This window comes from Eurosta solidaginis, chromosome 2 (genome assembly GCF_040869045.1).
Source record: "Eurosta solidaginis isolate ZX-2024a chromosome 2, ASM4086904v1, whole genome shotgun sequence".
Taxonomy (NCBI): Eukaryota; Metazoa; Arthropoda; class Insecta; order Diptera; family Tephritidae; genus Eurosta; species Eurosta solidaginis.
Genome location: NC_090320.1, coordinates 204,478,734 through 204,503,434, shown reverse-complemented (window position 1 = coordinate 204,503,434; position 24,701 = coordinate 204,478,734). Strand labels below are relative to the sequence as shown.

At 37.9% G+C, this 24,701-nt stretch overlaps 1 protein-coding gene across 1 annotated transcript in view; it reads left to right on the top strand.

The window, feature by feature from the left end:
- tup (LIM1_Isl and LIM2_Isl domain-containing protein tup) overlaps positions 1 to 24,457 on the top strand; it is a 155,690-nt gene extending 131,233 nt beyond the window's left edge. Inside the window, exons 3-9 of the mRNA XM_067766972.1 lie at positions 3,987 to 4,117; positions 7,825 to 8,016; positions 19,966 to 20,086; positions 21,566 to 21,728; positions 21,823 to 22,038; positions 22,115 to 22,295; positions 22,410 to 24,457. Of these exons, the coding sequence (XP_067623073.1) occupies positions 3,987 to 4,117; positions 7,825 to 8,016; positions 19,966 to 20,086; positions 21,566 to 21,728; positions 21,823 to 22,038; positions 22,115 to 22,295; positions 22,410 to 22,810 (1,405 nt within the window). The 3' untranslated portion in view covers positions 22,811 to 24,457. The remainder of the gene's footprint in view (positions 1 to 3,986; positions 4,118 to 7,824; positions 8,017 to 19,965; positions 20,087 to 21,565; positions 21,729 to 21,822; positions 22,039 to 22,114; positions 22,296 to 22,409) is intronic.
- The last annotated feature ends 244 nt before the right edge of the window (positions 24,458 to 24,701 follow it).

The following is a 24,701-nucleotide window of genomic DNA, read 5'->3' as shown; positions in this document are numbered from 1 at the left end:
AAAATTGAGGGACTAGTTTGCATACAAACAGACAGACGGACAGACGGACAGACGGACATGGCTAAATCAACTCAGCTCTTCAACCTGATTATTTCGGTATACTTAATGGTGGGTCTATCTATTTTCCTTTAAGGACTTACAATTTTCGGTTTCGTGACGAAATTAATATACCATTTCATTTTCATGAAAGGTATAATTAATTACAAAAACGTTTTTAAATGGGCGCGGCACCGCCTCTTTTTTACCAAGCATTTTCTCGAGTTCCGGGCGCTATAACTGGAAGGTCTGTTGACGTTTTTGGACCAAATTTGGTAAACGTATTTTGCTTATAACATTTATAACCCGATTTTGCAAAACGTGGACAGTGTGGCCACGCCCACTTTGACATAAAACTGGTTTTAAACGACCCTAGATGAATAAAATAGGCTATAGCTTGGCAAAATTTAACTTAAGTAATATCAATGCCACTCGTACAGTGTCTTATTAACAAAAAAGAAACATATATAAGAAATCTTTGGAAATGGGAGCGACGCCGGTCCTGCTTTGGGCAATTATTCTTCTACGTTTTGGGAATAGTTCTAATAAAAGTGGGCAACATCTTTCAGCTTAGAATTCAATGTTCGGTTACACCCGATATTTTCTTACCTTGTTTTATTTTACGATATGAGCGAACTCATACATTTAAGCAATATGGTTGGTTTCTGTTCCGCCCGGACACCAAAGATCCGGGCCCAAGTAACGCACGTCACTATTTTGATGCACATTTCTCCTGGAGCCAATTTCTGTATGGGTATGTTTTAGTATGGGTAGTTGGTACTCCGTTCGAACCATATGTTGCAGAAAATGAACCTGCTGATATTTTTTACAAAGCATTTTCCAACTTTTCTAAGTTCCGGCAGTAAATAACTGCCCAGTTGAAAATCTCGTGAGTGTGCTAGAGCTTGGCATTCACACAGGTAGTGCGCGACTGTTTCTTTGCTGCCCGCCTCGCCGCAGCTCCTGCAAATGCTGTTGTAAGTAATTCCTATTCCCTCGGCACGTAGGTCAAGCGGCCAGTGTCCCGTGATTGTGGTAATGATCCTGAAGATTTCTTTCCTTGACCTATTTAGTAGATTCTCTGTTCTCCTACTACCCAAATTCGGCCACGTGTGCTTGGTTATTTGCAGTGTCCGAGGGTCACCAGTAGGATACTGCTAAATCCTTGAATCGGCTATGTAAGTGGCACCCCTCCATTCCCCTGTTGAGAGGGGCTTAACTCTACTACACCTGTCAAAACTCTAAGCAACATAGTTTGTTTGGAACTTTGTGTAAAAATTGTTTTACTAGTCATAAGAACTTACAACTAGTTGTATAATTTTCAGTTCATTCCAACCTTAGACTTCCCCACTTACTATATTTGATCTTACAATTTGCATAACAAAATGTTTGAAAAATTCATTGACGCGCGACAGGAAGGCAATCGATAATAAATTAGCACATTTTTTTATTTATTTAAGAAAATAATGAGAAAAAAGACGCGTGTAGGTGAAGAAAAAATACAAATATATATTCATATATGGACACAATCAAAGCTCTTCCAATAGATTTTTTTCTAAATTTTTACAATTTCTTCTCATAATAATATTAATTTTAATATTTATGTGCTTTCGAAGTTGTGAAAATTTATCACAATTAAAATGTGTGCATATCTTAAACAAATAAGGATAATATTTAATTTATATATTTCTAGGTCAGCTAAATGGTAATAAACTAACAAAGCTTAAATATAAAATTTACATAAATATGCAACATTAATATTTTCATTTAATAAATTTACATGTTTTCAAGGTTATATACATACATACACGTTTACATACCACGCTTGTTGTTGAGTGAAATAAATAGTTGAATAATATAGCAAAAGGCTGTACCTATGCGTTATTCTTTATTGCGAATGAATATAATATAATTAGTAAACAAAATGAGAATAAAGAGCGCAGTGAACAGCGAAAGCAATGCTAATAACGCATTGCTATAAATCCAATATTACCAAGTTCTGTTGAACGCGCCGCATGCATACGTTTGTACCCAATTGTGTATAGAAGGAATAGCAACAAAAAGGCAATACTTAAAGACCAATTACAAAACGTGCCGTGCAGTGGAGCATTCATATGGCATAGTGAATGGAGGCAACTGCCTATACAGTAATGTGAAGTATGAATGTTGGAAATTTCGAGTGCCAAACTCAGCTCCCGAAAAATTAGATCAATTAGAAAAAGTTAAATTCGTACTAGGACAATCACCGTATGCAAATTTAGTAATTTTTCTCTAATACCAAGAATAAAAATCATATATATTATTTCTAATTGCTGTTTTTATATACGGGTCCCTTTTTAGCTCTGATTTGGAATCCAAACCTATAAATAAAGCAGGCATGCTTAACCAACGAACCGATATCATTTCGTTACGATAATTAACGTTAATAAACGAAACAAAGTCATTTCGTTTCGTTTATTAACGTTAAGAACGTCAAATTAAGGAAATGATTTCGTTTCGTTTTCTGCCATATCAAAACGAAATCAAATCGTTTATGTTGATTATTAATTTCAAGCTATGCTGGCAAAGCTGATTGATGGCGGAGTCATTAAAGGTGAAAGCATTAGCCAAGCTGATTGCAACTTTTCTCATGAATTTTGACAGTACGAACATTTCTCAGAGTATTTTGACATTACCACCAACGAATTACACAAACAAATTACATGGAGTTTGTGTGTGTATGTCCGCTCGCTGTTGCCACCTTACGGCTTCATCATGGCTATAGCATTGCCAGCACAATTCAAACATAAAGTATCACGTTTTTGTTAACGTTTTTAACGTTAACGAAAGCCTTTCGTTTCGGTTAAAAACGAGATACAATTTATCTTGATAATTTCTTTATCGATAATAGCCGTGTTTTTTAACACGCGTGTATCCGTTTACGCTTAAACTTTATATTGACTGCTAAGAGACAAACTATAAATACACCTCTGAAATTGCTGCGCATAAATTTTGTCCTACTAAATTTCAATACGCATTATACTCAGATGTAACTGAAATATGTGTCTTTGTTTCACCCTGTACACTAATTCTATGTATTATATGTGTGTCCACAATTCATCGCAACTGATTCAGCTATATGTTATACCCTATGGCCATCAGAGCGTTGCGTCTCCGCTTTTCGGTACACCCTGTTGCTGTAGCTAGTTGTTTTACCACAGCCGCTAGATGGGTCTCCTAAGCATTATCTAAGCGAAGATAGGCGTTTTTTAACACGCGCAAACGAAACGTATACGCGCGTGTTAAAAAACACGGCTATTATTTCGAAGTGTTTCAACGGAAACGGTGGAAATTTTTTGATAAACGATTAGCTTAACGTTAAGGTGCATCCCTGAAATAAAGTTTTGGTTTTAAAGATGGAGATTCAGGCTATTAGCGAGCTTTGGGCAATTTTGGTCGTAGTGCTTTTGTTTAGCTATGTTTTATTAAAATAATTTGTTAAAAATGAACGATTGTGAGCACACAAAGAAATCTATTTGTAATAAGCACTATTGTAAATATTTGCACTGCATTACCGGACGTTGCTATTGTACGCTAGATGGCAGGCAACTGCAAGTTTTAATTGATTTACGGCAGTTGCTATTATACGCCAGATGGCAGCGCAATCTGTAAGCTGTAAGTTAATAGAACAGCTGATTTCTGTTGATATTTGATAAGAGACTTTTTTATTGGTTGCGCAAGATGCGCACGGGTCCGCTCGTTTACATATATTTTGCTTTTCAATATATATATTTTTTTATATTTATTTATTTATTATTAAGCTGTTCGTATTTGTCTGGCAAATTCCAAAACGTGCAGTGATATTTGATATTTTTAATGAAATAAAAAAAAAATTGTACGAATAGGCACTTCGCAGTTATTAATTGATAACAATTCCTATTTAATCTAAATTTGAAAAAATTTCTTTGCAGATTATTTGGTACAAAATGTGATAAATGTGGGAGCTCATTTAGTAAAAATGACTTTGTGATGAGGGCAAAAACGAAAATCTTTCATATTGAATGCTTTCGTTGTTCGGCGTGTGCGAGGCAACTTTTACCAGGTAAGTACAACGTACAACCTCTAATAAAATACAGGATGACTTTAATACTCATACATTATCGATCATTTCTGTTGCGGTTGACATCGTAAAAAAACGATATTTAAATTACCCATAACTCTAAAAGTACGCACCTTTTTTTAATAGAACGAACATAACCATCGGGTCATCTTTCTTCAGTTGCCCTGCTCCAAGCTCATGTCAGGAACATATGTTTTTTATCGTGTTCGAGCTAAACTGACCACATATTTGGATTTAGCATATTGAAATATGTGTCTGGCCAAATTACTTCGTGGTATGAACCGCCCACATTCTTCAAATGCGGCCAGGCCTGTGCTGAAGGCATATCTTTGTTATTGCAGGGGCAGAAGAAAAGAGGGATGGTGAAGAAAAGAGAGTATTAGAAAAGGGGAAAAGTTTAGAAAGTAAAAGATGGAAGTCCAGGGGAAAAGAGAGACAGGCAGAGAGCAAGAAGAGAACGAGAAAGAAGTGAAAGAGTCAGAAGGAGTGGGAGAGGGATGAAAGGAAAAATTAGGGAGGTGAAGAAAAATGTTAATTAAAAGACAAACGCAAGGTGTGTGAAAAAGAGCAGGAAAGAAATAGTGAAACGTTAGTTAAGATAAAAGGTGAGAGAAAGTAAAGGAAGAGACAAAATAATATTGAAAAGCTTCTAAGTGAAAATTCATTCTGAGTCGGCCTAAAACTGACTTAGGTAAGGAAAGACTAAAGAGAAAAGTTGAAGTGTTAGTATGATATGTTAAGGTTAGCCATTTAAACGTCATCATTGAATCTTCTTCGGTACTCGACATCGCCAACGCGTAGAGATCGGTAAATCTTTCGAAGAACTTCTCGGTCGTACACTCCCAGAGCCGCTTCATCTGATGTTGTCATGGTCCATGCTTCTGCATTAGAAACCAGGTCGGGTACGGGACTTGTAGAGCATGATTTTCGTTTGACGAGAGAGGATTTTAATCTTCATTTGCCTACCTAGTCCATAGCTTTGTACAGGGAAACAATATTTTCCAAAACAACAAAGTTGTAGCTCTCCCAAATTGCTTACAAACTTGATCATAGAAAATAACTTAGACATGCTGTACTATAAGTTTGTTAAGCGAAAATGATCTGTCTGTGGAAAGTATGTTACAAGGGAAATGCAGTACCAGGTGTTTTTATCCCAACAGCTGATTGCTTCTTCTTGATTATTTTCCATACAACGCCTTGATACAACAATATTGTGACGAATACTAGCAACACTAAGGGATAATATCATCCCTAAGCCGATACTGAGCAGTGACTTGTATGCACATAACTAAACTAATCATTATGTCTACACATATGTCCATACAAGCAGCGGAGAGCAACGCACAAACACATGCATATATCTTAGATACTCCCAAAAGTAGGCAATTATTTTTGCAAGTATCACTCACATATACACGCGCATATGAGAAGCTATACACGTGCATCTGTAGTTATAATTTTATAGCTGGTAACTAAGTAAATTCTGGAAACGCCTAGAAGTATGGAACGAGGAAATAGTATAAAAGAGTGCAATCTGAGCAATCATGAAGTTAGTTTGATTTAAGCACGCTATCTGTTGAGAAGTAGAAGTGTTATTGTGAAAGTAGTCTAATAAAGACCATTTTTCATTATTGAATATTGGAGTTATTTATTCAACAGTTTAGTGATTCGAACGTTAGCAGAAGGTTGCAAATAAGCGGAATTTCCCAAAATTCGTTACAATATCATGGTTTAACCATATGGTTGGCTCATCTCTACAGCAAAAACATACCTTAGTTCAGATTGTCAAAATCTGCGTTTGGTGTTAGGCATATGGAATGGAGAGAAAACATAAAACTTTGCAATTCTTGTAAAATAACTGAAAGTAATGTGAAACTATTTTTTTACAAAAAATTTACCAGCACTGCAGTAAATTATTGTCAATGTGTTGGTGACATATTACGTTTGCCATCTTCTTTTGACAATCCCTATACCAGTGAAATGAAAACAAGTAAAGGTGTCTAAGTCCGGGTGTAACCGAACATTATATACTCAGCGTGAGCTTCAATTGCACATATCATTTCAGATAAATTACTTTTCTACATAACACGTAGCACCACGCGTTTAAAAAAAAGTATTCCCCATTTCCTCTTAAAATAAAACTTGATAAGTGAAATATCATTGATTCAAAACTATTTTTTGCTAAGTTATAGCTTATTATTCTAGTCTAAGACACTATTAAACTTGTTTTATATCTAAGTTGCCGTGGTCTTTAACCGATCCCGTTCATTTTTCTAGAAATATTTTCTACTATAGGGAAAATTTGTGTACCCAATTTTATTACAATCCGTTAATTTTTCTTCGGGTTATGGCTCCCGAAACATAGAAAATTGCTTAGTCATTAAAGGAACGGTGCCACACCCATTTTCAAAAATTTTTTAGTATTTTCTAATTTAATGTTATAATTCTATTTAAAAAGTAAAATTCTATTGATACAAAGCTCTTTTTGCTAAGATATAGCTTACTATTTTCGTCTGCGACCCTTTTAAAAATCTTTTATATTAAAGTGGGCGTGGTCTTTAACCGATCTCGTCCATTTTTTCTAGAAATATTTCCTGCTACAGGGAAAATGTGTGTACCCAATTGTATTGCGATCCATTAATTTTTCTTCGAGTTATGCCTCCCGAAACATAGAAAATAAAAAGGGAGGTGCCACGCCCATTTTTTTATATTTGAAGTTTTTCCTATTTATTGTTATAAATCGATTTGGGAAATGAAATACCATTGACATAAAGCTCTTTTTTGCAAAGATGTAGCTTATTTTATTCATCCACGACCCTTTTAAAAATCTTTTATATAAAAGTGGACGTGGTCCTTAACCGATTTCGTTAATTTTTCTTCAAATAATTCCTTATAGTAAAGGCAACCTCTCTGCCGAATGTTGTTACGATAGGTTTAACGGTTTTTGATTTTTGATTAATAATATTTGTAAAATTGATTTTATCACAAGTGGGCGGTGCCACGCCCATTTTAACAAATTTTTTAAAATTTTTATCAAACGTCCCAATATCAGTTCACATGTCAAATTTCAACATTCTAGGTGTATTATTTACTAAATAATCAGCTTTTTTGTTTTTTCCAAAATGTTATATATATAAAAATTGGGCGTGGTTACATCCGATTTCGCTCATTTTCGATACCAATCTATTCTGGGTCCAGATAAGCTCGTGTATCAAATTTGGTGAAGATATCTCAATATTTACTCAAGTTATCGTGTTAACGGGCAGACGGACGGACGGACGGACATGGCTCAATCAAATTTTTTTTCGACACTGATGATTTTGATATATGGAAGTCTATATCTATCTCGATTCCTTTATACCTGTACAACCAACCGTTATCCAATCAAAGTTAATATACTCTGTGTACAAAGCACACAGAGTATGAAAATAAAATCAGCTGATGAAATGAGCCAACCATATAATTGAGCCATGTAACAATATGTGAGTTAATCGAAATCAATGCAAATTTTCTTTTGACTTGACGATCTGCTTGGCGAACTGGTTGAACTCGCTTTGCCATCACCGTGTATAGATTCGTCTTAATCTGTTTTATGAAAAATACCATAGTTGCTCTATTTGCAAAAAAAAAACTTCAAACTTTATTGTACTGTTATCGGAACCTAAATAGGTTAATATTTTCATTTGCAGGTGATGAGTTTGCGTTACGAGATGGCGGCATTTTATATTGCAAAGAAGATCATGATGTTCTAGAGAAATCCTCAAAAAGTAGTCTGACGCCATCATCAATAGAGAGCAACAACAATAATAATAGTAGTAGCAATAATAATAATACGAGTCTAAGTAATAATAATCATTCCAGCGAATTGGGTTCAATGTCAGGTGAGTTATTAATTGTAATGAAATAAATAAGTTAATAATTAAATAATGGTGATATAGCTGTATGAGGCAGTGGTGTGACCAGTGCTGATGTATGGCTCTACAATGTGGTGGGAAGCTGCGTGCGTTGGTGTCACGGTGGCTTTAGACCCGTCTTAAACCTGTTTCTGTTAGATATGCACATGTTATGTACATCGGTACAAACCGTACTGAGACTCAGAGAATCTGAGTGCTGGAAAGATACTCAGAAAGGACATAGCGGTATCCTAAATTTACTTCCGCGTAAGCTTTGTACTCCGAAATAGATTACTATCCCGCAAACTGCAGTTTGTGGGCGGTGTTAACGCCATCATTCCATGTACGAATGATTGGAAAAGGGTCACGGTTCCAGCTAACTACAACATACTTATTTACGCCGATGGCTGCAAAATGCACACAGGTTTGGCATGATAGCAGCTTATGGCTGCTTTAACCGACGCTTGGGATAAATCCATTATCTGGGTTTTGGGACAAAGGGGAATCGAAGGAAATGAGATGGCTGATGACCTGGCATGTATGGCTCAGCGGAAGGAAGTGGGGGTAAAACAATCGTCGAAGAAGGTATACCACTGGTGGTAACCAAGGCGGAAACTCGAAATTTTTACGTTAATAAAAATATCAGCAAACGTGAAAGGAGGACCAGGAATCTACTAGGTAGATCTAGGGCCGGCACCAATAAACGTTTAGCGTTCTGCATCGGTCATTGGGCTTTAGGCACGCATGCGATTGGATATTCCGTACAATGATCACTGTAAAAGATGTAAAGCCGTAACTGCAAAAAATACTGTTGAGCATTTTCTATGTATAAGCCCAGATCTAGCTGGAACACATGTAATATCCTTTGGAAGCCCCTTTTAGGAAAATATGAGAAGATAATCGTAAATGGGCATTCCAAATGTTCTTGAATTTATAAACAACTCGGGCTGGTTGTAGTCATATCCGATGCAGCACTCAGTAGGTTCAAACGAGTTTTGTGGTATTCAAACCGCGTTTCATTAGCTATTTGGACGTCCTAAGCCGCAGCCATTATACATACCTATCTTCCTACCATATTACCCTATACACATAATACGAACCTGATCTACAATTTATCGAACTGTGCAAATTTACCCCGAAAACAACGATCTTATATTCTAATCTATTTATCCATAGTTATGTATCAGATGTTAATGTCAATTGAGAAAACAATCGTAATTATGTCTTGTTTGTTCATGTAACACAATTACAAGCTGTTACCTAATTGCGGGTGTTCTTTGTTGTGCAGCGTCTTTCCCTGAAAGATTGCTATACGATCGATTTTAATTTAGTAAAGTTTCATTCATACGAGTCGGTAACTTTTTGATCACATCAAAATGTTTGTGATTGTAATCTTTGTTGTAATGATATTTTTTCTTTGACTGCGGCTTACATCAAACTTAATGATGACATATGTTTTTTGTACATTTTTTGCATGAATGTACAAGTATCTGAAGAGTTGGGAAGAAATTGGTTAAAGATAGTGCAAGTTTCCTTTAAACATTGTGGGTCTTTCAAGGTCGAAATAATTGATAGAAGTTTCGCTGATAATCTTGAACACCTAGGTTTAACTCAACACCGACCGATCTGTAAAATCGAGCCAATTATAGCTTCACAACTAACCCGAAAAGAAAGAGGGAGAGAGGTAAAAACACAAAAAAGGTCAGATTACTAGGGTGATATAGAAGGAAATAGAAATATTTATATAAATGAAGGAAGTTGCATACATTGTTATAGAGCACAATAGATTCGTCCTCTTTCTCAGCTTCCGTAGGCTAATTTCGACAAGAACACCTTCTTCGGATCATAAGCTTTCATTCGCATAAAATGGCCTACAGGGGCTACGCGACTGGACTATGACGATGTTTGCATAAAGCTCGCACAGCTCATTACTACATCGTTTCGGTATTCGCCGTCGCCAACACGTAGAGGTCTGTAAATCTTTGGAAGAACTTTTTTTCGAAAACTCCCAGCGCTTTGGAACTTGTTGCTTGACTATAGCAGATACTTCGTTTTATCCTCATTCACCATCAAACACATATTATCCGGTTCTTTTTCCAGCTTCGAGTAAACAGAGGTTACGGCGAGCGTTTTCAGGTGATGATATCAATGTCGTCTGAATACGCCAGTTATTGCAGGCTTTTATAGAATAGTGTTTCAGAGCTGTTGAGTTCTGCCGTTAGTTGCGAACGGCTCCGAGAGGTCCTGCCCAATTCTGACTGAGTTGAATGTGTCGCTCAACCTCAATTGGCAAAGCCGTATAAGTTTTGCGGGGAAGCCAAATTCAGACATAGCTGCCGATAGGCAGCTTCGTTTTGTGCTGTCATAGGCGGCTTTGACATCGAAAAAGAGGGGATGTGTGCTAATACTTTTTTCGCGGACTTTCCCCATGATTTGAAGCACGGTTAAAATTGAGTCCACGGCAGATTTACCAGGTCTGGAGCCGCACTAATAGGGCCCAATCAGCCGATTCGCGGTGGACTAAACTTACGCAGAGTACGCTTGACAAGACCTTATATGCGGTAATAAAAAGGCTGATTCCTCGTTAGTTGGCGCAGTTTAGAGGATTCTCCTTCTTGAGGATTGGGCAAGGAATACCTAGACACCAATCGACACTCGTCTCACGACACTTTGCAAAGAAGATGATACACCTTGCCAACTCTTCGCGGCCTTATTGCTTAAGGGCCCAGGCTATGTATAGATTTTTCCACAGTAATTTCTAGTCGGATAGTATCTATCTCAAAGCGAAATCTATTTCTGCGGCTTGCTCCGCCAAAGATTCTTCAAAGTTTCTTGCTTCTGAGTCAAGATATTCAAGCAAGCAAAATGGTAGAACACACTATTCCCAGAACTAGTCTTCTAATGCGTTCTTCTTGAACACTGTGACATCTCCTACAATTGCTTACATTGTTCTCTTTGTAATATATATACCGATCGTAACATAAAACGTACCGCCAAATATAAACATAACAACATATTGTACACTGCAATGACATGAGGTACACAAATTTCGATAGTTCACCAAACAATTGACAACGATTGGAAATCAAACAAAAATCAAAGTCGTAAGAAATGAACAACAAAGTAAAAAAACAGAGTGATCGATAGGATGAAACAAACAACACGATCGCGATTGTCTATCATAGGTCGCCAGTTGCTAGGTGTAGCGGTGGGCGGGCGGACGGCCAAGACTGGACTCACCGACTATCTACAGGTGACGCTGCTGCACGATCGTTGAAATTTCGTTTCGGCATTGAATATCTTCGTCCCGAGAATTTGTCAACAAAAATAGACAAACAAAATTCTTTGCAGCGTAGCAGAAAACCAACCGAGCAACCAACCAGACATACATGCAGACAGACGAACATTCATTCAAGCAAATCGCTCATTCAGCCATCGTAAAGTAAAGCTTTATCATCTAAATATTGATCTTTTGGACCTTAAAAAAATTACGTTTGTATTAGCTCACTCGCCAACGGACTGACTGTGTGGAATACGCTTGAGCGCTTCTTTGCGTTTTTTGTTTGCGTTTCATTGGCGGATCAGCGGATCGGCGGCACTTTTGTGTTATCCTTTTATTGTTTCTGTAGTTGATTTTCGGAATGTCTATGATAAGCGCCTGCTGTTTTTTTTGTTTTTGTTGAGGCATTTCAGTTTTGCAAATATAAAAATTCTATAACCAGATGGTGGTACTTTGTGCTTTTATGAATATGTATACGCACACCTGCGAGTAAAAAAATAGCAGTAGAAACCAATAACAGTTTTCTTTTTTTTTCTTCTCTAATTAAAAAAAAAAACTTAACGAATTTCATGATACAAATATATGAAGTTAGTTCTTCTTCGCCATTACCGCCATTTGACATAACCTGACAGACGAGTGGATTGCAGGTATTTGCATGGCGAGCAAATGCAAAAGTAGCCAACTTCCAACTTTTGTTGCAAACAGCAAAGCATAAGACGACGAAATATGTCAGCAACTGATTTTCTTGTATACTGAGAATGTTTATAATAGTGCTTCGAGAAATTTTGCACATTAATAGGCAAGTAGAAATAAGTTTGAGGTGTTCTTTATATTTAGATACCGTGACGAATATTAGCATCACTAAGCTGCTACTAAATAAAGACACAACAACATTAAAGCAGCTGCCACTCTTGTGTACATGAACACATGAACTTAATCCATTTACACACGTACATAAAAAGCGACGAAGAATAACTCACGCACACACATGTAGTCATCAGCCGAAGTTGGTTCTCACACATACACACGCATATAGCTGGTAACCAAGCAGGAGATTCTACAAGGTGAAACGGCTAGACCTTCGGAGAAATATGCGAACAAAGCAACAGAGTATAAAAGCAGCGCAGGCTGACGAATCACTAATCAGTTGGATCAGTTGCGAAGTGAAATATAATTGTGAAGTATAATTGTTCTACTCCTAAAGTAGTCTAATAAAGACCATTTTGTATTGGAAATATTGGAGTGATTTATTCAACAGTTTAGCGATTCGAACGTTAGCAGAAGGTTTGAAATAAGCGGAATTCCGCAGAATTCGTTACGATACAAACGCCACATCTTGCTCGATTGTAACGATACTCGCTTCTGCAACAAAACTCATGAACATAAGAAAATCCGTTCTAACAAGGCCATAAGTTTCTTCTCCACTATTTGATCTTAAGTCATTGCTGGGACAAGCAGCTTTTCACTGATGTTAAGGCTTAGCCCTTCTATTTATATTTGTGGCTTAGGTGCTTGCACGCGTGAATTGCGCTGTATTTGAACAGAGCCTTTCCCTCACTGGGAGCGTCTTGCGAAGTAACGGTGGCCTTGTCGGAGCAAAGGCGCTGCTGCTACAAAGTGATTGATAATCTGAAGTGCGGTCACAAAGAAACTCCGGTTGCACTCTGAGATTCTAAAAGAAGCAAACTGCTGGGGCTGTGGTTGTCCATAAGAAGATGAACGGAGCGACGAAGCACTTCCTGACTGTGACGCAAATAGTTGTAGCAATTCTTTCGGGGCAGGTGTATATCGCAACAATGGAGTTAAGTTGATAAGACTGAATCAGTATTAGAATGTTGGTATATATAAATAAATAAAAAAAAAAAATAAATGTAAGGCGCGATAACCTCCGAAGAGATCTAAGGCCGAGCTTCTCTTCTAATTTGCGTCGTGCTCCTCTTGATTTTCCCTACAAATTGGCCGGACGGGACCTACATGTTTTATGCCGACTCCGAACGGCATCTGCAAAGCAGATGAGTTTTCATTGATAGCTTTTCATGGCAGAAATACACCCGGAGCGCTTGCCAAACACTACCGAGGGACGACCCCGCTTAGAAACATTTTCTTCTAATTGAAAAACCTTATTTCTAAAATTTTGATGATTCTTTGCCCGGGGTGCGATAGGCGTGCTACCATCACACCACGGTGGCCGCCGGTATATATAAGGAAGTTTTTTTTAATTTTCCAAAGGGCAAGAATCTCTTGTGAGGGGGCCTGAGGACGTGTCGAACCTGTCGCATAATCAAAACCGTAGTTAGCAAAAAGGCGGAGTATTTGTTGTACCCAGAGCAAAAAGAAGACGTAGTCGCAATGCCTGAAATGTTAGAGGGAAACAAACAAACTTGTTTTTTTTTTTTTGTACTTAAGAGCTCAGTTCGCTTTACTATTTGTATGTGGCATTTTACTTACTAATAAATATCCTTCAAATATTCATAGTTAAATAAAAATACCCCATAAAAAACTATAGATTTCCAAAACAAAAATTTTGTTGAGGTGGCAATGCTTTTTCGGAATTTTACGACAATCAAATTTGTCAATCACTTCTTTGCAGATGTTCAGGTCGAAAAAAATTTTAATATTTCGCTTGAACTTGAAAAGACTGGTTTAGCAGGCAATTCTATAAGAAACAACTCCAGAGGTCAAAAGGAGCTTAAAAAGATTTATATTGATTTTCGAAACAAAAATTATGGCATAACAAATTCAAAAATCAGGGGTCCTACCGTGTTGTGCGATCCGCAATGATAAAACGGATTAATGAAATATGTGTACTGGGGAAACCGAGCACAGAGAGTGGATTCACAAAAGGAGACATGAACTGCATATACTAAGATCAAGCGCAAGTTCTACCACATTAGACTGAGCTTCTTTGTGCTCATATATCTAGAGAAGACTTAAGGCTCACGATAGGCATACTAACTGGACGCTGCCTTCTGGCGCCACATGCTTATAAGTTACCCTCGTCAGTAACAGCAGATGCAGAAAGTGCTAGCTGAAGGAAGAAACTGTGAAGCACGTTCTGTGTTCGTGTCTGCGCTCGCGAGATCAAGGCTCCAGATACTAGGGGCAGCAGAACTGCCAGACCTCGAGGCAGCAATTAAGCTAGGTCCTAGACAACTTCTAGTATATGTTATAGAGCTATTCTATCTTGGTACCTAATTTGTGGTTTTTTTTTCATTTGGTCGTCGACCAAATTCTGGGAACACTATGGAAACATCTGGTCTTTATGCCAGTTCAAACTTACATAACCTATTTTCTTCATAAGTCCCTATTAACTCTGATTACTGTAAAAATCATAAATTTAAGACAACATCAAAACTATCCCCTCATCTTCAAAATTCTCCTTAATTTAAGTACAAAAGTTGACATTGCGTAGGACTTCGTATTTTATGCATATTAATTGAACACTTATATGCAAAAAGGCATTTATCGCATACCTTTTAAAGTTTATTTTAAAATTAGCGAGATCTCAAAAATTTCAACAGTTGATCTCAATACTTTGTCTGTACCAGCAAACATCTGCTTTGATCTGAGCCGAAACCCGCCAAGAAGTAAATATTTTTTTCTGCAATTTTTCAACACAGTCGGCTGAGAAAACTAATTTTAGTTTGGCAAACTAAAAATAAATGTAACAAGTAAGGAAGGCTAAGTTCGGGTGTAACCGCACATTACATACTCAGTTGAGAGCTATGGAGACAAAATAAGGAAAATCACCATGTAGGAAAATGAACCTAGGGTAACCCTGGAATGTGGTTGTATGACATGTGTATCAAATGGAAGGTATTAAAGAGTATTTTAAGAGAGAGTTGGCCATAGTTCTATGGATGGACGCCATTTAGGGATATCGCCATAAAGGTGGACCAGGGCTGACTCTAGAATTTGTTTGTACGATATGGGTATCAAATGAAAGGTGTTACTGAGCATTTTAAGATGGAGTGGGCCTTAGGTCTACCGGTGGACGCCTTTTCGAGATATCGTCATTAGGGTGGGCCAGTGGTGACTCTAGAATGTGTTTGTACGATATGGGTATCAAACGAAAGGTGTTACTGAGCAATTTAAGAGGGAGTGGGCATTAGGTCTATAGGTGGACGCCTTTTCGAGATATCGCCATTAGGGTGGGCCAGGGGTGACTCTAGAATGTTTGTACGATATGGGTATCAAACGAAAGGTGTTACTGAGCATTTTAAGAGGGAGTGGGCATTAGGTCTATAGGTGGACGCCTTTACGAGATATCGCCATTAGGGTGGGCCAGGGGTGACTCTAGAATGTGTTTGTACGATATGGGTATCAAATGAAAGGTGGTAATGAGTATTTTAATAGGGAGTAATCCTTAGTTCTATAGGTGGACGCCTTTTCGAGATATCGCCATAAAGGTGGACCAAGGGTGACTCTAGAATGTTTGTACGATATGGGTATCAAACGAAAGGTGTTACTGAGCATTTTAAGAGGGAGTGGGCATTAGGTCTATAGGTGGACGCCTTTTCGAGATATCGCCATTAGGGTGGGCCAGGGTAACTCTAGAATGTGTTTGTACGATATGGGTATCAACTGAAAGGTGGTAATGAGTATTTTAAAAGGGAGTAATCCTTATTTCTATAGGTGGACGCCTTTTAGAGATATCGCCATAAAGGTGGACCAAGGGTGACTCTAGAATGTTTGTACGATATGGGTATCAAACGAAAGGTGTTACTGAGCATTTTAAGAGGGAGTGTGCATTAGGTCTATACGTGGACGCCTTTTCGAGATATCGCCATTAGGGTGGGCCAGGGGTGACTCTAGAATGTTTGTACGATATGGGTATCAAACGAAAGGTGTTACTGAGCATTTTAAGAGGGAGTGGGCATTAGGTCTATAGGTGGACGCCTTTTCGAGATATCTCCATTAGGGTGGGCCAGGGGTGACTTTAGAATGTTTGTACGATATGGGTATCAAACGAAAGGTGTCACTGAGCATTTTAATAGGGAGTGGGCATTAGGTCTATAGGTGGACGCCTTTTCGAGATATCGCCGTTAGGGTGGGCCAGGGGTGACTCTAGAATGTGTTTGTACGATATGGATATCAAATTAAAGGTATTAATGAGGGTTTTAAAAGCGAGTGGCCCTTAGATGTATATGTGAGGGCGTTCTCGCGATATCGACCAAAATGTGGACCAGGTGATCCAGAAAATCATCTGTCGATATGGGTATCAGATATCGCCATTAGGGTGGGCCAGGGGTGACTCTAGAATGTGTTTGTACGATATGGATATCAAATTAAAGGTATTAATGAAGGTTTTAAAAGCGAGTGGCCCTTAGATGTATATGTGAGGGCGTTCTCGCGATATCGACCAAAATGTGGACCAGGTGATCCAGAAAATCATCTGTCGGGTACTACTAATTTATTTATATATGCAATACCACTAACAGTATTCCTGCCAAGATTCCAAGGGCTGTTGATTTCGCCTTGTAGAACTTTTTCATTTTCTTCTACTTAATATGGTAGGTGTCACACCCATTTTACAAAGTTTTTTCCAAAGTTATATTTTGTGTCAATAAACCAATTCAGTTACCATGTTTCATCCCTTTTTTCGTATTTGGTATAGAATTATGGCATTTTTTCATTTTTCGTAATTTTCGATATCGATAAAGTGGGCGTGGTTATGGTCGGATTTCGGCCATTTTTTATACCAAGATAAAGTGAGTTCAGATAAGAACGTGGGCTAAGTTTAGTAAAGATATATCGGTTTTTGCTCAAGTTATTGTGTTAAGGGCCGAGCGGAAGGCCAGACGGTGGACTGTGTATAAAAACTGGGCGTGGCTTCCACCGATTTCGCCCATTTTCACAGAGAACAGTTACCGTCATAGAATCTATGCCCCTACCAAATTTGAGAAGGATTGGTAAATTTTGAAATTTTATTTTATTTTTGTATTTTGTTGCATCATATCATTACTGGAGTTGAATTTTGACTTAATTTACTTATATACAGTAAAGATATTAAATTTTTTGTTAAAATTTGAATTTAAAAAATTTTTTTTTAAAAAGTGGGCGTGTTCTTCATCGAATTTTACTAATTTTTATTTAGCACATATATAGTAATAGTAGTAACGTTCCTGCCAAATTTCATTATGATATCTTTAACGACTGTAAAATTACAGCTAGCAAAACTTTTAAATTACCTTCTTGTAAAAGTGGGCGGTGCCACGCCCATTGTCCAAAATCTTACTAATTTTCTATTCTGCGTCATAACGCCAACCCATCTACCAAGTTTCATCGCTTTAACCGCCTTTGGCAATGAATTATCGCATTTTTTCGGTTTTTCGAAATTTTCGATATCGAAAAAGTGGGCGTGGTTATAGTCCGATATCGTTCATTTTAAATAGCGATCTGAGAGGAGTGCCCAGGAATCTACGTACCAAATTTCATCAAGATACCTCAAAATTTACTCAAGTTATCGTGTTAACGGACAGACGGACGGACGGACGGACATGGCTCAATCAATTTTTTTTTCGATACTGATGATTTTGATATATGGAAGTCTATATCTATCTCGATTCCTTTATACCTGTACAACCAACCGTTATCCAATCAAAGTTAATATACTCTGTGAGCTCTGCTCAACTGAGTATAAATATAAATAACGGAATTTCTTTTCCTTTGTCCGCTTGACAAAATTAGCCTAGCGGTTTGTGAATCAGATTTTGTATGGATTTGAACCATACCATTTCCAACTGTATTTGAGAGAATACACATTTCTTCTCAAATTCATTGGTCCATTTCTCAAATACATTATGAGCTCTGCAGATACAATCCGTCACCGTCACGATGAACGCCATTCTCCACTGACAGCGCGTACGTGGTGTAATGTGAGACACGTAACGACTGACGTAAACACTTTTATTTAGCAATAAAATAGTAGATTCCATTATCAAAATAAAAATATATAGTCAACTAATAGCATTCAAGTCTAGTCAACTAATAGAATTCAATCAACACCAATTTGTCACACACGCGTACTAAAAATTGCAAATAAATAAAGTGAAAATTGGCAAAATATGAAGGACTCGACAACTGATACTTTGTCTATCTGGCCATTACCATTAAAATAGGCACAGCTAACTCTGCAGTAAGTTTCTTCCTTGTCCGCTAAGCAAGTAACGTATTTTATCTGCTTAATCCATTAGCCCTTTCGTCAAATAAGTTGAAGAAGGTGTAGACAGCTCGCTCATAAAACTTAAATTTCGACGGAATATACGAAACGTAGTACTCTTAACATTTCTTACGTAGAATTGAAATTTTCTCTCGAGTACTTCAAGGGTCATCCCACCTTCTTTGGACGCCGTATATGATTCAGCGTCATACGTCAAGACAGCTATGATGAGAGAGCGTAATTTTTGTGCGTCAAGATAAGATTTTACGATTGATTACTGAGTCTTCAGCAGCACTTGTTAGAAATAAACATTCTACCCTATATTTCTAAGCTGTCATTGTTTTCGCTGTTAATGCTGGTTCCCACATAGACGAAGTCCTTCACAGTTTCAAATTTATATCTGCTAACATCCGTTATATCCGCTAACACTTCGTGTTGTCCTTCTCCGCCGGTATATGCACTCTCTTTCGTCTTTTTATCCAGAGGGGAGAAAGCAGAGCTAACGGCTAGAGATCAATGGTATCAATATCAATAACATACGCCAGCGATTTTACGCTCTTAAAATGTATTGTATCTTCGCGGTTTAGATTAGTTGCTTGGATTATCTTTATCTTCTCCATCATCAGGTTAAAATATCATGCGTTACGCTCGAAGAGGTCCTTCCATCGCAGTTCTTTAAACATCCTGAACGGAATCAGCTTTGGTAAAAACTGTTCACATGTCGAGCCCCAGCGCCTCGGCAACTGAACTTATAACGGCGGCCGCTGTGGTGTGATGGTAGCATGCTCCGCCTACCACACCGTATACCCTGGGTTCGCACCCCGGACAAAGCAACATCAAAATTTTAGAAATAATGTTTTTCAATTAGAAGAAATTTTTTCTAAGTGGGGTCGCCCCTCGGCAGTGTTTGGCAAGCGCTCCGGGTGTATTTCTGCCATGAAAAGCTCTCAGTGAAAACTCATCTGCCTTGCAGATGCCGTTCGGAATCGGCATAAAACATGTAGGTCCCGGCCAATTTGTAGGGAAAATCAAGAGGAGCACGACGCAAATTGGAAGAGAAGCTCGGCCTTAGATCTCTTCGGAGGTTATCGCGCCTTACATTTATTTTTTTATTATATATTTCAAATCGACCCTTGAAGGCAATTAAACATATTCCAAAAGCTAAACCGTAGCACCAACGCAGCTTAGTCATCTTTGTGCTCCTTACCTATTTCTTTAGTTGCATACTTCCAAAAATAACCAAAAGATCCAAAGAGCTGCGAAAGAAGGTCTAAGTGAACTACAGCTAATCCTAGAACTATCAGTTTTTAACTGTAAATACCATTTATATTGTAATTTTTGAGCTTCCCAGTTTACTCTACAAATTGTTGTACTTCTTAAAAAGTCTCTCTGGGTTTAGTTTATAACTTAGTACTTAATTGAAAAGATATTATATACAATCAGTTATTATAAATATGTTCAACATTTTTTAAGTAATCTAAAAATTCTTTTACAGATTCTGGTAGCGAATCGGGCTCACATAAAAGTATTAGGGAAAAAAGGACTTCGGGACCATCTGACGGCAAACCGACACGTGTGCGAACGGTTTTAAATGAGAAACAACTGCACACGTTAAGGTAAGTTTTAACACCAAAATAAGCAATTTTTCCCCAAGAGGTAAGATTCCCTTCCCAAAAGAGTCTCAACCCCCCCCCCCCCCCTCTTTTTCACTTGTGTAAATGTGCTGTTTTGTCCATCACGTCCAAACGTCGACAGGGCAACCTATTGCATTAAAGAGGTCAATGTTGGCCCTTGGTCCAAGAACTTCTTTCATGACTCTCAAAATTGGATCAGCGTTTTTTTCATTTAGAGTTTATTTTGGCTGGGAAAAGGCCTTCCTAAAACCTATCCCTAACGAAATCATAACTTTATAAATATTTGTAACCCGCTACCTGAATTATAAGGCTTGGATGAGAGGGCGAGCATCTGATTTCCGCACTGCTACAGGAAGAAGAAGAGGGGCATGCGTGGAAGTTTACTATAATTCCATTCGGAGGCCTTTTTGTACATTTTGACCACCCTCGCTGAGTGCCGAGTAGAGGCACATTCATCCAATAACATTTATGCACCTACCAAAACTTCACAAGACCATCAAAAAAAGTGCGCCCAGGAATCTGAGTCATTTTGTATGTGGCCCAATACATCCTCAAAAAAAAGTGATGCATCGACTCTTCTCGCCTCGTATTGAGAGGATGGAACTTGTTGGTATATACTATAGTTGTAACGTCGGTGCAATAGCAACTATCCTATAAAGTACGCTCACTACAGATTTCATAAGTTTGAGAAGTTCTTAGTAAATCCAATAATGGCCTTGGGAGCCTAAGATTGTACTCTCGGATTCTCTTTTCGAGATCGCCCAATAGTCTTACAGAGTTTTCCACCTCAGTTATGTCTATTTTGCAGTCTTTCCTTAGAATCTTATCTGCGATCTCGTTTCCTTCAATTTTGTTATGTCCTACATATATTGATCAGCGAGGCTCAACACTTCCGTACAATTTCCGAGCTGATACAATTAGATTTCAATACCTGTCGACAAATTCGATATGCTAGTCACACTATTCTTTATGAATCAAGCTGCTCTTGTTATGGCCAAGATGTCGGCCTAGAAGACAATTCACCAGTTCCTTTTGCCTTTTGTTGTCGTCCATCCACCCCCCCCCCCCCCCCTCCCCCGTACTCCTTACATGAAGGGTAAACTACATTCTGTTTCTGCAAGTCAGCAAATGACGTGATAAAGTCCATGTGAGACTTTGAATAAGGTTTGATACCTTTTAGTCTTACATTTCCCATGTCATCTATTATCGTTGCATCTCTGTATTTCGGTGATTTCCACATGTTTGTTTCTCTCTCAAAGTGAGGGCGTTCTTTGTTGCTAAACCTAAAGATTTCATTAAGCCAAGGTGCGCTGCTCGTTTCACCTGATATTCCTAAGAACGCTAGACGTTGCACCTGCACACCTTTCAATTTTCTGACGCATTGGCTTGCTATACGCTTTCATATACTCAACTTAACTCTCTCATGACAAATTATTAAAACGTCCCCCTTTCATTCTACAGAACCTGCTACAACGCTAATCCGCGACCTGATGCGCTCATGAAAGAGCAACTGGTAGAGATGACCGGTCTATCGCCACGCGTCATACGAGTTTGGTTTCAAAATAAACGCTGTAAAGATAAGAAGAAGACGATACAAATGAAGCTACAAATGCAACAGGAGAAGGTGGGTATTAATCGCTTATAAATGACGATCTCACGTCCTGTTTATCAAGTTGCGCTTAAAATCATCACAGTTTTTCTACTCTTTTCGTTTATAGGAGGGACGAAAACTCGGCTATGGCGCCATGCAAGGCATACCAATGATTGCAAGTTCACCCGTACGCCACGATTCACCGCTCAATCTACAGGGCATAGATGTGCAAACATATCAACCACCATGGAAAGCCTTATCCGATTTCGCGCTACATGCGGATTTGGACAGTAATGGTGCGATAAATACGCATACGCCCGCGTTTCAACAGCTGGTCAATCAGGTGGGTAGTATATGCTATAATTTTTAGATCCGCGCCGTTGCTGAGGATGCAACTAAAACTTGTATTACATTTACAGATGCATGGCTATGATCTCAATGGCATGCCACCGCTGCCGCCACATCAACAGCATGGACCACATCCGCCGCCGCACGGCCAAATGAATGGACCACCCTTGGGTAGCATGGATTCTGGTATAACATCACATCATCATCCGGACAGCACTGACTCATATGTGACCTATCTGGAAAGCGATGACAGTATGCAAGGAAGTCCGTAGAAAAGCTTGTGCAAACGAATCTAATTTGCTATTCTTCTTCTTCTCGTTCTTGTGTCGATTCAAAAAAAATTTCAAAAAATAACAAACTACATAGAGTCCAAACTGGCTTTGACACCAACATCATCAATGTCTCTATCAATGTCATCATCATCACTTTCATCATCATCAGCATCGGCAGCTACATCAACCGCTTCGCCGCCATCAGCTTCAAATACGGCCAATGGTAATTTGAGTGGCATCATGGGTACTAATATAAATGGAGGACTAGGTCTAGGTGGTAATAGTACTGGTGTCGGTGGTATGGCTTATGCGCTGAACACACCTCATTGCTTGGGAGTGGCACACGGAATTAGCCCTGCTGTTGCTGGTGGCGGCGGCGGGAGCAGTCTTGGACTTGGGGGCGCAGCAAACTGCGGCCTAGCGCAATCGGCAACGGAGCATTTGATGCAAATGCTACATAAGGTGACTTCTTCACCATCACATGCGGTGCTGTGAAGGATGTACGAAGAGTTCTGTCGTCAGGCGGGAACTCAGTGATGCGCAAAACAGGGCAAATGTGCAATTTTTTTCGAGTGAAGTATGGAGCTAGAAGATGATGATTTGGACGGTATAGATAAAAGCAGTCATGTAATGATTGGCAGAAGCTGACCGCCCAGTGGGAAAACTCAGTAGAAACATGTATTAATTCTAAAATACAGATAAAACCGAACAGCAATGTTGGAAAGACTCAACAAAAAAGTCACGCCAAAATTTCAATTTCAAAATTGATTTATTGCAGTTTTCACCATGCCCTGTTAACGCTAACTGGCCCATTGTTTGATAGAAATCTTTCGATGATGAAACAAAGATAGTAAAAGCGGCCCTATGTCACGCCTAAAATAATATAAAACTTTCAATATTTGTACGGCGCGATGGCTGAACAAAGTGCTTAAAAGTTGCATACTTTTAGGTGCACTACAAATTTAAGGCCCGGTTTTTCAGTGCGAGTTTAAATGCCAGTTAAAATTTACTAGAGTTTAACCCTGCCACTTCAGCCGCTTAAGCTGCTACGATCAGTGACTGAAAACAATTTTCACTGAAGCGATAACTATGCAGTTGTCAAACTTTTCTTAAAAATTATAATAAGTTATGGATCTAACGAGTACTATTTGACACTACTTCAAAAATGCCATTAATCCGATCCACCATTTCAGAGCTATTGGGATTTAAAAAATGAGTTTCGATCACGGATCGTAACACGTATACGGGCCCAGAGATGATCAGCAAAATTTTATGATATCGAACGAAATGGCAAGGTTAAACTCTAGTCAACTTTAACTAGAGTTTAAACTCGCACTTAAAAACCAGACATAAGTCTGTTTTTGAGAATTGGAATTTTGGCAATTTATATTACACTGCAATAAATAATGGGACACATTTATAGAAAAATAGCCAACATTGCTTCTTCGTAAAATTTCTTAAATTTGTCATAAACGTGTGTAAACAAAAATTCAAGTCATTTGAGTAAAAGAAATTGTTTGACAAAAAGTTAGTGCTTGGTATTTGTTAATGGGCCCAATAAATCGATTGTTTATTTTCGGCAAATATGTAATTTATTTTATTATATTTTCTCCATAAATATTGTGAATTGTTTAAAAATTTTCAAATGAAATGCATTTGCATAAAGTAGTTTTTTGAAAAATAACTGTAAATTAAAACAGAAATGCTCACACACTTCAAAAGTTTATTATGTAATTGTAAAAATAACTAATTTGAAGTTTTCTAAATTCTAAGGGCCGTTTTCTCAGATAAATTCTAAGGTATATCTGTGAGACAAATCAATATTTTGTGAACAAAATTTGTGTTTACAGGACAGATAAAGTTGACATGAGAAAATGGCCATTAAACTGTAAAATAAATATAATTGAAAAAATTATTTCGAAGCGAAATTGTAACTTAAACCCAAAGCTAAATAAACATAGGGAATTAAAATTTGTAAAAAGAACGTAAAAAAGCTACAAATCCTATAATATATATGTACTTTAATTAATATAAATAAATTTAATACTTGTCACTCAGATAACAGGACGTAATTAAGTAATAAAAAAAATATTGTGTAGTTAAACTAAACTAAAAAATAAAGAAATCACTAAAAAAGCAAAACATTTCTTCAAATTAACCAAATAGTAATTTAAAACAAAACAAAATCTCAATTAATCAAGAAGTAGTTCAAATTTGGCGAAGTGACTAAATTGCGCCTAAAATTAGGCAAAAAAACATTTCTAAACCGATACCTTCAACAGAGGGAATGGTTTAAAGCAATTGAGAAATTTAAGCTAATAGAAGAACTTTGGAAAATTGATAGAATAATGGACTAACGGCCTTTTTGCGTATTCACAATGATGTT